This window comes from Syngnathus acus, chromosome 10 (assembly GCF_901709675.1).
Source record: "Syngnathus acus chromosome 10, fSynAcu1.2, whole genome shotgun sequence".
Classification (NCBI taxonomy): domain Eukaryota; kingdom Metazoa; phylum Chordata; class Actinopteri; order Syngnathiformes; family Syngnathidae; genus Syngnathus; species Syngnathus acus.
Window position 1 is genome coordinate 21,830,248 of NC_051095.1, and position 18,579 is coordinate 21,848,826.

An 18,579-nucleotide genomic window follows, 5' to 3' on the forward strand; every position below is an offset into this window, starting at 1 on the left:
ACACCCAGATTCTATCACCAGCGTTCTCACATAAATTGAGTTTGAGACCCCTGGTTTTGAGTCTTTGATTAACTAAAGAAACATGTTTCTGGAATGTGTGAGGAAGCCAGAGTACCGGGAAAAAAATACGATGCAAACATAGCGTGTTACCCACCCACCCACCATGCCTTGTTGGAAATCCTCAGAATTAAATATTGGAATACACACACGTGTTCATATAACTAACATCACATGAGCCATTGAGGCCTTCTGTGTGAAGTTATAATATCTGATTTAATAATCTGAGAAAAATATCCAAGCCAATAATGAAGCAGCAATATGATGTCTGATTAAGGTATCCAATTAGAGCGTAAATAGGACACGATATGAATGCAGATTACTGCTTTTAAGTTATTATAGCACATGTCCTCTTTTCAATAGGTGACACAATATCCCCCTTTTTCTTTACTACCCTTTGTCTCTCCTCGCAGACCCCCACTGTGCTGCAGAGACTGTGAATTGCTTTGTTAATTTGTTCATTTCCCAGTGCACCTCTATCCTGCAGACTTAACTTGTTATTAAGCACAGCACGATCATCAGATATGAGGAGCGGGCATTATGATGGGGCATTTAAGGAGAGCTAGAGGACAGGTTCAGATTGCATCTATAATCTTCAAGGATAGATGTGATGACACCACCGCCAGTCACTCATTTTATTGTTTAAGCCTCATTTGAGTCTTGCTTCTGTAAAACCTCAATGCCCTTTCGTGTCAGAAAAGCTCATTAGGGTTTGCTGTGGATCAATTAATTTCTCAATTGAAGGATGTGCTATTATATATTACAATGATTCAAACATGACCGGAGCCTGTGATGTTAAAAAAATTATAAATTAGTTACACATCTCACTGCGATCAAATAATTTTATTCGCTTTTCGGTCACTTCATTGGAAAACTTACAATATGCTAAGTGCATTATTATTATTGCATTGCATTGTTATATTGAGTGGACCATTGTTGCCCAAGGCACTTGTTGATTTCATTTAAAGGACAAATGACCCACGGTTGCTTAAAGTTTAACACCATTTATTTGCTAAATCTACTTTTCCTGCTTAATGACGATATAAAATGTGCACTTAAGGATTATTCCCAGAGGTCAAACTTGGTTCAGTCTCTAATTTTATAAATTGCATGTGTGTGTGTTTGTCGTGTGTGTGCGTGCATGTTTGCGCTGCCTGTTCACATGCATGTGTTTGTACAGTTTGAACAACGTGAAGTTTTATACAGTTGAGTTGCCAAGTATATATTAATGACATAAACCTTATTCATCCTTATTTTATTGGCGTTTTTAACATTACAGTAACTTGACATAAGGAAAAATAATATTAATAGAAAAAAATAATCGGAAAAGATTCATCAAATAAAAAAATAAATCAAAGTCATTGTAACCTTGTGACACGGTTTGGCTATAAATCCATACCACCATATGGTGTAAGTAGGCCTTGTCCTTCTCAAATTCCCAAGATTATGATTTAATATTCAAATTAAGTACTCTTTGTAATTAACCACTTGGTTAACTGTTTAATAAAATGTAGCAGGGTCCAGCGGCACATGCCAACATTTGATGCATTAGCATCCAATTCCCTCATACACATTTCTTTGGAAACAAACTTAAAATATTCAATAACATGCCATACCTTGTGACTGTTTCCTCTTGTATATCTCTACAAAGTATCAATGCATGCTCACAGAAGACAATGAGAAGAATGTGATAGTTCAAAAAAAAACTTAAAAGGTACAACCAACTTTGACAAATTTGTACTGACTCTTAATCTGTCACTCCAGATGTAACACTTGCAACTGTCTTATGTATCTGTGGACACATTTGACAGCTCACTAGGTAGTAAACATTTTGCTTCTGCTCTGTTTGATGCCTCTTGTTTCATGTGCTGGTTAGATATTGGAAACCAATCCAATGGTGTGATTGAAACACTGTGGGTTGTGGAAATTATTCGAATAAGCAATTCACTTTGAGTTACTTATTCATGGCTAAAATAAGGCACACTTGAGTGTGTTGGTGGATGAAGGAGACCAATTGTTATCTATAACTGTCTGTCAAACATGAATACATAAATATGTGTGCTTGCGTAAATTACTTCAAACTCAAGGGATACAAGGGGGTTGCTTTGTGTAGCTCCTAATGAAGTGTGGTGTGAGAGTAAAGGTGTCGACGTACCACTCAAACAAGGATGGCTCAAAACCTCAAAGCAATTACTCTACAGAGTGCATTCATTACATTGTGGCAACTGTGGAGCAATAACAGCAGAGTGAACTGTCACTATGGACTTGTTATTGTTTAGGATCTTTACTTGTCATTTTAAATCATCATGGATGGACCGTCTATATCAGTGCTCCCCAACCACCGGGCTGCAAAAAATATGAAGATAACAGCTTCCACTTTTGGAGAGAAAGTGTCACTTAATGTCTGAATATCAACAATTCAATAAATAGATCCAGTAATTTAAAAAAAAAGCAAAATATGTTTTTGTTCCACCTAAACAGTCATAATGTATAATGTCAATTTCCAATCCAGATTGAGGGTCTTTACCCATCTTGTGCATTGTAAACGTATTGAGTACTGCAGCAAAAATAACTGTCCAATCAAATGAGCAGACTGAAGACAACTGCTGGAATGTACGTGCTACAACTTTGACGGTTGATGGTTTGAGAAAATTGGAATTGTTTCTGAGCTCGTGAGTCCGTTTGTATTGTCTGTGTACACCACTGTACAAATATTTGAGATCACACATACTCTGATTTTGCGTGCATGTGTGCCTGTGTGTGGGTGCACACGTATGTGTTTGTGTGAGTGTGTGTGTGGGGGGGTCCTCACCCGCAGCTTCTTTCAGCCAGCTGTTCATGCCTCATTGGGATTTATATTGATTGGTCCAGTTTCTCTGTTTTCACTCTTCTATTTTGGTCGACTGATGCTGCTCTAAGAAACCCACTGGCCTTTGCTAAAACTGCTCTAACTGCTACAGGAGCCTCAGATAAAATTGCCTTTAAAAGGCTAGACAAGGTACGGTCACAAGAATTTGGATAAAAAAAGAAGCCTTTGGAAAGAAAAAAACACCTCTAGAAGGGCACAAACATACATTGCAATACAATCAATGAATCTAAAGTTCACATGGCAAGCATGTGTTTTCCATTGCTTCTGATTTAGGAAGCCAATTAAATTACTCCATAATCCAATATGAGGTGGGTTAGGGTGGAAAAAGAATTCTCAGAATTCTGACTTTAACCCCATAAAATACTTTCAGCATGAACTAAAATGAAGATGTCAGATAAGTGCCACCCCTCAAGAATGACCTCATCTATTGTTTTTTTGTTTTTTTTCTGTTCAATGAATGAAAAATAATGGCCAGAAACATTTAAAAATTGTCTCACAAGTCTTTCAGAACAGTGTAAGATGTTTGAACATTATAAGTTGCTGTGTGTCTCTTTTTTGTATTGGTTTCTGATTGCCTGAGAGGATTGTAACATTGCACCCGTCCCTGCTTCAGTTAATCCTGTATGTCTGAAGCATGACTCATCTTTCAGCAAAGGGCCAGATTAGTTAGACAGCAAGTGGGAGCGAAACAGAGCGAGTGGGTGGCGGGTGTGATTGCAATGTAAAACAGTGAATTGTGGCAAAGTGTGACAAATGCAGTAGTTACTACCACCAACTCTCCAACACTGAGATTTGCAAGTAGAGGATTATTATACTTCGATGCTCATTTACTCCTTATACCGTAAATGTTTGCCACACCCAATAGCACAGAATTGAATATCAGCAGTCACACTTAATCCGTCAGGGCAGTTGTGGGTAGTATGAAAAATATTTTACTATAAGAATGAATCAAGCCCCAAAACACATACAAACATGCACACACTCCAGGCTCTCAGTCAGTTTCAGAAAGAAATTTGTTTTATTAGTTTAGGAGGTCCCATCCGTCATTCCCCTTCACTCCCCTTCACACTTGTTTTGCCCATTTGTCTCTCTTCTCCGTTACTGCGCTCTCTCCTTCTTGTGTGTGACTTTTATCTCTGCCTGCATTCCCTCCCTGCACCAGCATCCCTCTGAAGTTGTGGCTTTGCTGGAGGCTGACACAGCCACGCAATTGAACTCAGCTGAGCAATTGCTTTTACTGTCCATGCTAAACTACACCCTAGATTAAATGACTGATGCTTGAATGCCCGTATTGATTATTTATTTTCACCCGTTCATTCTAAGACCCCAGATGTCACTTGGTAAGATCCCAAAGACCGTTCATCAAATTGCATATTCGCTTTACTTGTTGGTGTACGTGTTACGTGTGATTTCATAAGATTATCTTTTACCAAGATCCAAAATAGCTAGCGCTAAATTGCAAGTTCACTAAGAAATTGTGTGCACTGTTGCCACAATTGATGGAGTCTGCAGTACTTAAAACTGATTTTAAACTTTAGCAATAACATTAGTCATGTTTACTTTGTTTCATATTTTACACCTATCTAAAGAAATTGCATTTTTATTATCTATGAAAGAAGTAAAAAAAATTCAAGCGGCAAAATAAGCAAGCTCAATATATTATTAGATAATTAATTTTTCAACTGGATAGCGATGCACTTTAAGTTTGCATCTGACTTGTCTGACAAATTCATATAAAAGCAAATACTTCCATAAGAAAAATATTCCATGTCTTTGTGATATGAATATTACATAGGCCATATTGCAGTCCTACTTTCTAATTCATTGATTATATTTGGCATCTCGGGAAAATTTTCTTTTTTTTTTTCAAAAATACACTGTAGATGCAAAAAGCTGGACATCGCGCATGAATGCCTGCAGTTGTTTCGGTGTGGCACTGAGTTCTTTTGTGACCTCCTGGATGAGTCACCAATGTGCTCTTGGGGTATTTTTTTGTAACCTTTTTTCTCCATTTGTGGATAATGGCTCTCACCTGGTTTTGCTGGAGGACTAAGAACCTTTAGGAATGGCTATTTACCCCTTTCCAGTCTCATAGATTAGTTCATTTCGAATTGTTTACTTTTCATCTGTTCATGAATTTCTACATTTTGGCCAACCTCATTCTTTTTAAGTGATTAAACCGGTTTGGAGGTAATCGGGCTCGGATGTCGTAAATGAAAGTGAACTCATCGTTCCAAAAAATGTGATTTGCCACAGGTAATTCATTATTTAACAATTAGGCTTAGTACTTTTCTACAAAGGTCCAGGTGGCTTTGAATATTTTTTTCCACTGCAACAAATAAAATAACAATTAAAAGACTCCATGTTATGTTTACTAGGGTTGCATTTGTCTTTTATTAAAATTTGTTTGATGATTTTAAACATTGCAGTGGGAAGAGCATGCAAAAAAAAAAAAAAGGAATTTTAGAAGAGCCAAATACTTTTTCACCGGACCCATACATGTTCTGTAAGGTATCAAAAGGTAGCAGGAATTGTGACTGTGGGGATTGAAAAAATGAATACACTTCAGCCTCCTCCGCATTTGTGTCCAGTTAGACACATTCCATTATCCACATTGCTCTGCATGATTCACCGACATCAGCTTCAGCTGGAGGATAGCTTCATAATATGTACGTGACGTGCCTGTGCTCTCACCGTGAAAACTATAGGAGCAGTTATTTCGACAACTACATTGGTTCCGTACTGTACTCGAACTTCATACGGACCTATTACTCTTTGAGTTGTAGCCTGACTTCAGTTACATCCCTATGTGATGTGTCTGTGCTCTCAACGTGAAAAATATAGGAGCAGTTATTTTGACAAATACATTGGTTCCTTACTGTGCTTCATATGGACCTATTACGAATAGAAGCATGGCTCTCTTTTTGAGTTGTAGTCTGACTTCAGTCATATCCTTCAAGTCAATCTCAGGAGGTAAGTGACAGCACGGAACCCCCTCAGTGCACTACCGTCCTATTACCTGTGGCAGTCATCTCACTGTCACGCTGATCAATGATTCATGTGCAAGAGGACCTTGGCCTGTTAGCTTCCTGCGCTGCTGCTCTCAGCTCGCTGGCTCCGCTGTGCTGCTGGCTCTTCAGGAAATAACGACTGGATTTTCTCTGAGTATTTCTCCAACCGTTAGTCACATTTTAGTAAGAATTCTGAGAAGATGGACACAGAAGGAGGCATGGATAGACAGCCAGGGAGAAAAAGAGTACAAGCAAAGGTTCATGTAGAGCTCAAGCCGCGCACATAACTGCCTGCATACTGTTGAACGAGTGTGTGTGTGGACGAGTGTGGCTTATACAGTGTGTACATTGGGGGGAAGATATTTATTTCCTGGAAAATAAATAAAAAGTAATTGCAAGATACTTATACAGCCCTTATATAGCGTTTTTTCTACATCATACATTTCTGAAAATGTTTTAAAAACGGAATTGTTGTATGTGGGTTTTTCCAATTATCTCCTAACATATATAGCTAAAGGTTTATTTATTTGTTTGAATTTGTATTTTTATTTTATTTTTGTATTATTTCTTTTATACAATATCTATTTATGTATTCAATCTGTTGAGTCCGGCAAAGCAGATGGCTGAAAATACTACAGCAGTAAATACTACAGCCCCACTGGCTGTTTCTACGGGGAATAAACATAATCAGTAGTGAGATTAAGATTTGTAGCCAAACCAGAATATTCTCTTGGGTAATAGAAAACCACAACATGTTTCAATGTAAAATTAATCCAGAATCTAAAGGGGCACTGCTCTGAAGCAACATGTTATCCTTGACAACCACATTTCATACAAAATAAAAATATCATACTTGTCAAAGATGTAACTTTTGGTTATTTGTATGGTATGTCATTGGCTCCTCTGTATAGTTTTCCTAATCTTCAGGCAGTCATTATTTTTTAACAGGCGAACAACATTAGTGGGTGGGTGTCAATAAATCAGAAAATTACGGTAATCACCGTCACCTGCCTCTCGTTACCTGTCATGTATTTAAGTCCTGTCTGCGTGTCCATTCTGTTCAGTTATTCACGTCCCTAGTCGGGCATCTATAGTTTGTCTTTTGAGTTCTTCAATAAACCCTGGTCTGAGCTGCATTTGGTCGCCCTGCTCCATTCACTTCATGACAAGGGCATTTGCATTACATTTCCTCCAATGTCATTATAGCTTAATTTTCACCCGTTTTGTAATGTCAAAATCCTACAAAAGTTGAGAGAGAGAATAAAATATGCTCATTTTGTACAAATGGCTCGAAGCCACGCGGCACGTCCACCTTAGAGTTCACAGGTGCAGGGATGTGTGGAGTTAGGTTTTTTTTCCCCGTGCCAGCGTCTCTTTCCTACAGGTATTCCGGTTTCCTTCCACATCCCAAAAACATGCATGGTAGGCCGATTGCGCACTCCAAGTTGCCAAGAGGTCTGAGTGTGAATGTTTGTTTGTCTATGTGTGCCTCCCGCCCCAAAACAGCCGGGATAGGCCCCTTGCACACCACAGCAAGCTAAGAAGCTAATCAACGCATTACGCATCAACGCACGCACTCGCTTCTTTCTTTTAAACTAAATAAAGTTCATCACCAGCAAAATGAGTGGGGTTGCTGGACCAAGTTACTGTTAGCCTCTGATGAGACCAGACATGGACACGCACTTTCTCTGAACATCAATATGGTGACAGACTGAACATGGATGGATAGATGTCTGTCGCCATATTGATGTTCAGAGAACGTGCGTGTCCATGTCTGGACTCATCAGAGGCTGACAGTTCAATTAGTGTGAATTAAATGTCACATTTACAAGGGGCATCAATATGGCGACAGACATCATGGCCCTTGTAATCATCAGTGTTTTGCTCTCCTAAATTATTTTGAGATATTTTCAATTATTATGGTTGATGATCAGGAGCACAGGTCAGTTGCAAGCAGGTCCCCTTGGAAGTCCAACCATGTCTGCGTGAAACAGTAGCTAAACCTGAGCCCCGATTTTACACGCTTCGATTCCACGTGACTTTCTGTCTAACATAGATTGATCATGGACCCCAATTTTTTTCGTCGTAAATTCATGTTCAAGTAGTATTTTAAATGGAAGATATAAAGACCGTGCAAAGCGCGTAAACCTTATCGCAAGTGATTTGATGAATTTCCGTGACAAATTTGAAGGCGTTTGATAATAAGAAACCGGGTTGTTTGATCTTTATGACTGCTTTTTTACAGTGTTACGGATAGATAGGATTGTTTTTGATTCGGAAAGGGCAAGGTTCGCAGAAGCACCTTATCCATACAGTCCCAGAGCGTAGTTGTAGAATAAGTGACTGCTTTGTTCTCTCTTCCATCCAATTCATATAGCATCAAAATGACTCCGCCTGATCTGACCTGTCATCTGCGTATTGCTTCTCTTTTAATAAAGTGTCTTTAATGTGTGTGGAGAATGCATGGTGACCCCCTTTGGCTGCCCAGCAACATGCTTTTCTACACACCGGAGTTTTAAGCGATTCGTTGGTCATCATGTGTCATTTGTTTTTTGGGGGTCAGCCATTTTGTTTGAGGGTTAGCGAGCTTGTGTAGAGCATATGGGTGCCCCCAATCAACAGAAGTAAGATAGACAGTGAAGATGTTTGAAGTCTTCACAAGTTCTTTGATCTGCAATGCTTGAAGACAGCCTCTGACTGCCACCGTTGCAGTTACTTTGAGATTAGACTGCTTTTGTTTGATGTACTGAAGGTGTCACAGAAGAAAACTTGGCAGTGATTTATTTCATTTATTACTTCTTGCTTCAGTGAAGTAATGCTCCCTTTAAAGATATGTTTCAAGTAAAAATGAAAGCAACATAGGACTGCAACTTTGCATACATGGGACATTAAGATTTGTTTGAGCCCTGTGAATATTTTATAGAACGTTTTATTGACAGTCTTGCAAGACAATTAATTTCCTTAATGGGCAGGTGTTGGTTGTTTGTATTTAACAGTGTGTTGGATTGCTTTCCCAGTAAATAGTTTGATGAGCGAGAGGGGGAAATCCACTATCCTCCCATACCCTTTGTTGTTCAAAAGGCCCATATGGATTGTGAATCAGCAGCGGCTTCATTAGTCATGCACAAAAGACTGTGTTAGCACTTTAATATCAGCCTTGGGCTCAAGTTCTGAAGATCTACTGTAATTGCCCACCTCTGCCACAATCTATGTAAAAGTGTGCTGGGGTTATGTGCGCGTGTATGTGTGTCTGTGTTTATATTTGTTTGCCTGTGTCCTGTGTGCTGCCATGATGGACACTAATAAGCACATAAAATAAATGATAGGCCAGATATGAACATTAGAAGAGAGTCAGACATGCCCACATACACACTCTGAATTCTAATCTCTTCTATTTTCTCTCTCCCTGTGGCGCTCATTGCATGTATATGTTTGTGTGTAGCGGTCCACCTGTTAGGTCTGACCTGGCATCTGCAGCACGGCGAGAGCCAGCTGTACGAGAATGGTGTGAGCTCAGCAGACCATCAACAGGAAGACCGCAAAACTCAACCTACCAGCTCCATCCACCTGCTGGATACACTCAACCCTGAGAACACACAAGCCAGTGACAGAGGTGAGCCTAAAAAAAACATAGTAATGACAGATATATCATGCACTCAGCAATGTTAAAATAATAAATGCAAAGTCAACTTTATTTATTTAGACTGCAATCACAGAAATGTCTCAAAGGGCTTCCCATGGCCAGAGTTGACAATTATTCTTGACAGCCCCTGATCTTATCTCCCATGTGGGCAAGGAAAAACTAGAAAAAAAAGAAAAAAAAACCCTACTATGAATAAAATGAGAAACCGTGAGAAGGGACAGGTTATGGGGGGATCCACTTTCCAGGACTGTTGGGCTGCAATGGATGCTGAGTGGGCAACATTGAACACGCAATATATGTAACATGAAACAATATGAATAGTGTAGATATCCATAATTAAATGAAGAGCTGCAGGTAGACACCCTTGATCATCATGGCAGCGCCTGCAAGGCGATGGTCCAACACATTTCTTGTTCTCATTAGTTATTATTAGAAATCAGACTGCAACTTTCAGTTTGGCCATCACCTAGGTGGGGAGGAGGGTGCAATTGACAGAAAAGAAAGTAAAGAATTTAGAGAACAAAAACAATTTCAAATAAAACAAAACAGCCTCCAGATATTTTTGCATAGTTAAGATTGGCAATTAGAAAACTAAGAGATGCTGATTCAAGCAGCTGATTTGTGTCCAGACATACCTCTTTTTCTTGCTGCCCCTCAATTTTTTCACTATTCCTTATTTGCTGACGCTGAGCTCCTGCGGGACGAGCCTTCGTGCAGTCGGTGTAAGTGTGTAAAGTTTAAAGATGTGTAAATGTGAAACCTTTTTGCAATATACCTATCTTTTTTTCCTGGCTGTAAGTATAAAAAAGTTAAAAAATAATGTGCACTCTAAGTATAAAGTCTATTTTGAAATTGTCTTCTAATTTGGGATCATAATCACACGCACGCACGCACACACACACACACGCACGCACGCGCACACACGCACGCACACACACGATATTGAAATTCCAGTGTTTGTTTTAGTGCCAGATTAAATGCTGTGGCAATATTATGTTTTCTACCTATACAGTACCTGCACTGATTTCTTTATACATAATGTTTCTCCTTATACATATCCAACAAAATACATTTGAACAGTGGCTTGGCTTGGCTTGGCTTGGCTTGGCTTGGCTTGGCTTGGCTTGCATACACAATATGCAATGTTTGGCGCATGTTCCGATAATAGCCTTCACTCGATAAATTAGTTTTGAATTTATTAGTCATTTAAAAGAAAGGCAAGATACTAATTGGCTAATCATGTTCCCTCTTAGCAGCTACGTGACTTGAATCGACTCTCGCCACTCACTTCTCAACTCGCCAGAGGAATTACTAACACCAATTTAACCCCATGATACGGTACATTAATTGTGAGTGTTGCAGGTCATGATGTCAGGCAGGACACAACAACCTTCATGGTTGGCTGATGGATATTACAGAGTTGTCAGTGCTTGTGTTCAGCACTTAGAAAAAGAGAGAGAGAGAGAGAGAGAAGGTTTAAGATAAACTGCAACCCACTGCATTTTAGGCAACCTGGGACATGCTTAAAACATCTGCTCTTGATGAATCCTCACATTCCGAGGATTAACTCTCAAATCGGGAGTTAAATCCTAGATAATAGAGCACGTGGGGGTCATTGAATTTACTTCTGACTATTGCATCACAATCTGTTCTTTCAACATCTATTGACTTACTAGGTGCTGGGTAAAAACTGTGACATAGAAATGGGCAAAGTTAAGTTATTATTGTTAGTCCTTGAGGATTGAGATTAATTCACTACCCTAGGAGGTATTCCCTACACGCAGAATGGCCAGAGAGATTAGAGATTGGGCTGTAATCCAGTGCGTCAGATTATCACACTCATCCTGCTGTACCCATCACCTCTCACACCCAGAAACCTCACAATCCCCCAGATTACACCACAAGACTTGGTGAGAGCAGGCTGCAGGGAACCAAAAGGATAAATACATGATACTAGAGAGAGAAGAGCAAGAGAAGAGAGGTGCGGAAGACATGAACGATTAAATGGGTAGCTATTTCTTTGAAGGATGGTGAGGGTGCATTTTCACAAAAGTGATGAATCTCAACCATTACTCACATTGAAATAAATGCTTTTACTATTTGTTTGCAAATTTGGCCATAAATTGTCACATTTGATAATAGTCATTTGTGAATTTATTTGCTATATTGCAGCATAGTAAGCGGGAGGATATTATTAATGGACAACAATTTATTTTTATTTTGTAATAATTTATTCAAATCGAGCGATTGATGAAACAAATGTGGCACATTGATTTAGTGCACAGTTTGTTCATTTTTATTGGTGAAGGCTAATTCAGCGTTTCTATTGGAAATTAGAAATCCATAAATGTTTCCTTTTATGGTTTCAAAAGTGCTATTTTATTGCGTAATAATAACCCATACATATTGGACAGTTGTCTGTTAGGCAAAGACATTTATTAAAATATGTGTATCAATTTAAAAGTGAATGTCTTAATTTCTCTAGCCTTGCTGTTACAATACATAATCAAGGTGGTTTGCACAGCACAAATACATTTCAATGCATTGGCTTAATGCAAACATTGAAAGCCATATGAGCAAGACAAGACTCTTAGATTGCTTCATTATTTCTGCAGTAGGATCCTGTAATTGACATGCTGTGTCATTCATGTGTATACACTGTGCCTTTTATGGTCTGTACATGGTCTCACCTGCAGTTTTCCCATATATGCAGTCATTTACAAGTAAAAGTATTTCTAATTAGCACTATGTTAATTGCCACTCACCCCACGATAATCAAATTGATGAGTGCACATGCTTTATTATTGCTATATCTGACATGCCGACTGAGAAACACACTGAGTGCTGCAGAGAGCATTACACGACATGTTCTGAAAATAACATTTCTACCTTAATAAAGTATGTCAGGGTTTTGAGAATACCATTTGACACAGTAGGAAGCATCAGATATATTTATTATATAAATTGATGCAAACTGACATTCACTGGGAGCATATTGCCTCATTATCAAGTGAAGATTGTGGGGCTTGAGGAATGGCACTTGAGCCTAAGCCATGGTAGCATTTATAGCTGAAACGGGAGTCATGCCAAAACCTTTTCACTCTCGCTTGAGGTTGGAAATGGAGTGTGGATTGATAGAATGTGACAGAGGGCTCTTAAAAGGTGCATCAATATTCTGTGCTGAAAGAAAGTTAAGGAAAGTGAGCAGTGTGTAAGAAAATGTGTTTATCTTGTGGAGAGCGAGAGAGAGAGAGAGAGAGAGAGAGAGAGAGAGAGAGAGAGAGAGAGAGAGAGAGAGAGAGAGAGAGAGAGAGAGAGAGAGAGAGAGAGAGAGAGAGAGAGAGAGAGCTTATACACTAGTCCATGTTACACTGGTCTCATTGATTTTCTCACGCTGGGATACATTCTCAGGATGCGAGTGCAACACCCCTCCACACACACGCACGCACGCACACACACACACGCACACAAGCACGCTTACCCATACAATACACAATAATCATTTAGTGAACCCAGGCCTCAAGTTGAAAGAGCTTTAGAGTAGCAACATGTCGATTTGCCAGTCATCCGGCATTCAAATCACTCTGCCAAATGTAATGTATTAATCAATTCAAACGGTGTGCACAGTATATATGTGGAACAGCTTTGTGATACCCGAACTCGACCTTTTTATCACAAAAATATATTATAGGTTGAAATACACTTTATGTTTTTTAAAAGTTGCATTGACAGTATGTTATTGTTTGGATTCATGAGGGAAAAAAGAAAAATAACTTACTGACACGAGATGCTTGGTCACATTACTCACATCTACAGTACATGTGAAAGACTGACAGATTGTCTTCCTGACAAGTTGTTAAAAAAGAAAAAAAAAGGTATTATGCTTATCCGTTGGTTGGTGCTAAATATATAATAATAATACACCTCTGTATATTTAGAGAGAAATATTCAATTCACCCCAGTCTTTTTTGATTGAGTAAACTACCTAGGAGCAATTTCGCCATAGTGAGAGAAGGTCCTGCTTGAATAGCAGGCAGGATGGATTCGGTGTAATGTGGATTTTGTAATTTTCATTCACTCTTACCCAAAATAGCTGTTAATTAATGGGTGAAAAGCTCAGTGTGGGGGCAGTGCAGTGGACGCCCGCTCTTTGCCTGTGAATAGAGAAAATCTGCATATAATTGAGGCACAGTGAAAAGCATTGGGCAAACAAAAAAACCTCAACGAATGTTGATAAAGTGTCAGTATGCATAGGAGGGTTAAACATATCTAGAAATATTGAAAATGAAGTCCACCAAAAATTACAAATATGCAAAACTGCAGGTGTGAAAACGCAAGTATGCTGTATTTTATAAATTACCAGGATTGTTTTGTCCCAGAATGTCTGTGTTGAAAAGGACATTTTGTCTGATTTGAACAGAAAGTGAGTTTTAACAGGGTCTGGGACTGGACAAAGGACATTTTGTCTGAGTTTTACCAGGGTCTGGGGCTGCAACCAGCTGTGAACCCCTGATTTAAAGTGACCTCTGGACTTTTGCAAATTATTTTCACATTTGATATTGTTTTTCTTTTTTCTTAAATCAAAATCACCCACTGTTTGTCGAGGTAGGAATAATCTCATCTTTAATTAATGGTTATTATTCATTAAAATACATAGTATACTATTTGTTTTCTAGAACACCAACATTTTACACTTAGTCCAATGTTGGAAAAAGTGCACTAATGGAAATCTCACAGGGTCCTGGGATAAGTAAGTTTATAGAAAGGCAGACCTGTCACTCACAAACGTAGCCTGAGGCTTTGATGGTGGACGGTGAGGATGCAAGAGTAATGGAGAGCCTGAAGGCCAAGAGCATTATCTTCTCCTGACTCTGACTGACACACATTAGGCTGCAGAGTGGAGAGAGGTGGCTGAAAGCTTATTAAGCCACCTGCTCAAAAAGACCTCGGTCGAATCGAAGTAATTATACAGACCTTGCCCATTGTCATATTTTTATTCAACCTGCAGCAATTTTGCTTGCTTTTGAGACATGTCTGCACTCACGTGTGTGATTGACATCAACACTCTAATATGGATTAACACACATACAGTTTCAGTCCCTCCAGACATGTCCCGTTATCCTAGACATCGGCTGCACTGGTACTCCACTTGCTTCATTAGAATCTCAGGGCTAATAATATTCATGCCAAAGACATTTTAGTTCTTTTGAAAAATGATCATGTAAAGTGTCATTGTTTTACCTGAATTACCCCGAGGCAAGAAAAAATAATTAGACCTTGTGCTCCAAGTCCTAAAGTAGCTCAGTCATTAGCTGGTCAGGTGCACACACCACAATGAAGATGGCAGATCTTGGGCTTTATTTATAGCAAATGGTTCTCGTGACACAATTCTGATTTTTGTGCTCCCAAATGGCACATTTCAGATATGGGTCATCGCAACGTAAAGAGGGATGGAGACAGATCAGATATGCTCCAATCGGGATTTTGGTTGTTACAAAATGCAGCCAACAAACGTTATGTATCTGCCAATGCAATCACATAGTAAAATGCACAAATGGTTTAATTGGCCAAAGCAGCGTCATTATGTTGTTGGTATCATATGCAAACATGCCCATGAAGCATTTTTTGTTTTACCCAAACACTCATTTCTCATAAATTTCTCCCACAGCACAGCACTCATACTCTGGTGCGGAACAAAACAACCAGTTCAAGACCGCCTACAACAGGTGGTCTCGTTGTAGCACCATCCAGTGTTATACCGGAAGGAGTTCAATGCAGGGAACTTCCTGAATTGATTCAGAGTATATAGAGCCAGCTGATAATAAGGTTTTAGTTGGGTTGGAGGCGGGGAGTCATGTTTGAAATCAACCTGATTATCTTTAAAGCATTGATTGACAGCAACAATCACAAAGCCCTAGATGTGTCAGAGTAACCATTCAGTATGTCTGTTTTCTGCTGGACCTACACATTGTCTCCTTGCTCCCTTTTTTCCAGGAGAAAAAGTGAATGCTGTTTTTTTCAGCTGAGAAAGATTCAAGAAGGCTTTTTCTTCTTTCTTGCATCAGCAGCAGTAAGCTGACACTGCCAGCTTCTCTTTTTGACGCGCTACTTTCTTCTTGGCTCATTCCCCCGCCCATCTTTTTCTTCCTCCTCCTACAAATCTTCCTCTCCACCCCACTGAATACCCAGACTTGCAGATGCCCCGAGCTCTGGTGTCTGTCCTCATATTGCATCATGCGAGAAGAGCTTCAGTACAGTAATTAGCATCAGAAGGACCCGGTTGCTCATCTCCCTGCCAGTCAGCCGGCTTGCCGTGCTACATGCGCTCGTGTCTGCCTGCCTGTGTTGTGCCAACTGACATGCCGGATTCATGTCCTATTCATCTAGAGTTGAATAAAAGGCTGCTTTCCTCGGGACATCCATCCCTCTGCTGGCCTTCATTTTTGTAGTGAGGCACAGGAGTGAGGATTAGCATTAAAGGGAATAGACTGAGGAGGTATACTCAGCAGGAATGCATAAAAGCAAGCTTTAGTTCTGCCAAGCTGCTTACATCCTACGACGATAATTGGAGAGCATTCTGTATGTTTTTCTCTCTGTCCAATCACATTGCAACCAGAGGACCCCGAGCATTTGGGCAGGGATTGTTTTGCATGGATACTCAAATTGCCTTGTTTTTAAATTAACTTTGTGTGGTAGACCTTAGAGGTTGTTAAAATAAAATAAATTTTCCAGCTGAATTCCTTTCCCCCAGTGATTTTTTTAAATTGCATTATTTGGGAATCCAGAAGTCCGATATGTCTTTTCTTTCTATTTGTTGTCAGCACAGTTCACACTACAAAGGTTGTTTATAGGGCTCTGTTGTGTTTTTTAACTCACATATTACACACTACAATTCCAAAGATATCTAGACATGAGTTTGGAATTTATTAAAACAAATAAACACCCTAAAGGCAATGTTTGACAGAACATGCCGTAAATAGGAAAGACCATACTAGAAAGCTCACCCCTGACAATGCTGCTTTGTGCAGCCACATGCATCACACATGCTTTAATCCACCACTTGGTGAGAGCGCACGTTCCAACCGACGGTGGGCAAAGACTTGGTCACCAATTATTTGCAGGAAAGACGGAGAAAGACAACTATTCAATCACATGCCCATCGGCCTTTACTCTGCGGGAATTGCTCCCAAGTCAGCCATTTCTACTATGACACTACTGGCCAAAGCCTGAGAAGCCATCCAACCGACAAGAAATTTCAGAAAGTCGATACCCTGATTTTTAATGGTAGGCCATGACATCACCTCATTAAGAATTATCAGCTCTTGCCCATAAGATATCTTGTGAGATCCGTGTCATTACAGTCTCACCATTTTGAAAGCCAGACAACAGTAATAAGTGAACAGTGGCATCACTGTGCTCTCTTGCTGACTGTCTTTTGATGGCACAAGATATATGACAGCTGGCCTGTGGTTGTGCATGATGTTGCCATAATGGAGTGGTAAAGCTGCGGCCATTACAGACAGAGAGCGCACAGACTCATCCATGAATCTGCCCCTAACTGTTCATCTGCCTTTGTGGCCGTAACTATCGGCAGGCTCCCTTCTGTCACCATATTTCCTCCACCTTCTTTTAGAGGCACAGATATATCTCTCCATAAAAGCAGACACAAAGAGGGCTGAAGAGGTTCACCTGCTCCTCCAACACAAAAGACTGAGGCCTGGTGGTTGATAAAGGCTTATGGAGAGGCAAGGAGCTAATGGTCAAAAGACTTTTGGTGATGCCTATTCTCTTGTCTCTATACACGAAGACACACAGTCAAGACGTGATCTCTCTGCCATGATTCGATTTGGGATTGCATGCATACCTTTTTTCCGCTCTACGTCTAACTTTACTATTTTTTTGTGCGCACTATATTTATTGTCAAAAGATGCTAAAATATCACGAGTCACTGTCTCTGTAGATAGTGCTCAGACAAAAGACTTCCTTTTAAAGGAGTTCAATGCAGGTCCTTTCCAAAATACTGCCAACACAGTGTCTGTTGAAAACCAGGATTTTTCTAGCGATGAGTCATTCCTGAGGTCTCTTCAGTCTCACTTCATTAGGAGAGCTGTTGATCCCAATGATGTTTAAGGACACAGAGCTGGTATTTAATTTGGCTTTCGATTGTGAAGAGAGCCCCTTGTTATCCTTGATAAATCTACACTATATGACCTTAACACCAACTATTCGTATTTTCATTCAACAGAAAAGTGGGTGCGCGGACGGACCATTGACCGTGGCGAGGTTGACATTGGAACACAACAGAATCAGGCCATCCCACCAGGAGTCTTTTGGAGGTTTCATATGACTGTGCACCATCCAACCCACATCAAGTTTAATCTCTCGCTCTCCCATAACGCACTGCTGGGAGTCTATGGGCGCAGGAATATACCACCGACACACACACAGGTAAGGCACCACGGTCGTGTCAGACACACTCTCAGCAAGCAACATGTCATGGCGATCAGAAAGGATGTGTTTGAATATCAATGTTTCAATCAGAATCAGCTTTATTGGCCAAGTTTGTGCATGCCATACTCATTTATAGTACTCCGCTCAAAAGTCAACTTTTTGCATCCAAATGCACAATTTCCATCTTGGAAACAAGAAGCCAAAAGCTTGCAAAACTGTAGGTTTGCTTTTGTTTGGAAAAAATTACTTTCCTCATTTTTTCCCTCTTTCATACAGAGAAAAGCAGTGCCTCTGTTTAAGCTGCCAGTGTGCCAGTTTTCAGTCAATCTCTAAATTGAACTGAGTAATTCTTCATCTGCAGTGTGGTTTTAAAGCTGCCCGCCCTGAACGATATCAGGTCACAAGAAAAATAGAACGTCACATACGAGTGCTTAATTCCATACTCATTTATAGGAGCGCATTTGAGCATCAGTTGTGCCAATGACACAATATGAAGAGACACACACAATAAAATCAGTGCAGTTCAGCATTAATAGTGGCAATGGCTA

At 39.8% G+C, this 18,579-nt stretch overlaps 1 protein-coding gene across 1 annotated transcript in view; it reads left to right on the forward strand.

Moving 5' to 3' along the window:
• Positions 1 to 18,579, forward strand: part of tenm1 (teneurin transmembrane protein 1) — a 198,043-nt gene that overhangs the window by 83,088 nt on the left and 96,376 nt on the right. Inside the window, exons 6-7 of the mRNA XM_037262466.1 lie at positions 9,380 to 9,550; positions 17,826 to 18,028. Coding sequence (XP_037118361.1) covers positions 9,380 to 9,550; positions 17,826 to 18,028 — 374 coding nt within the window. The remainder of the gene's footprint in view (positions 1 to 9,379; positions 9,551 to 17,825; positions 18,029 to 18,579) is intronic.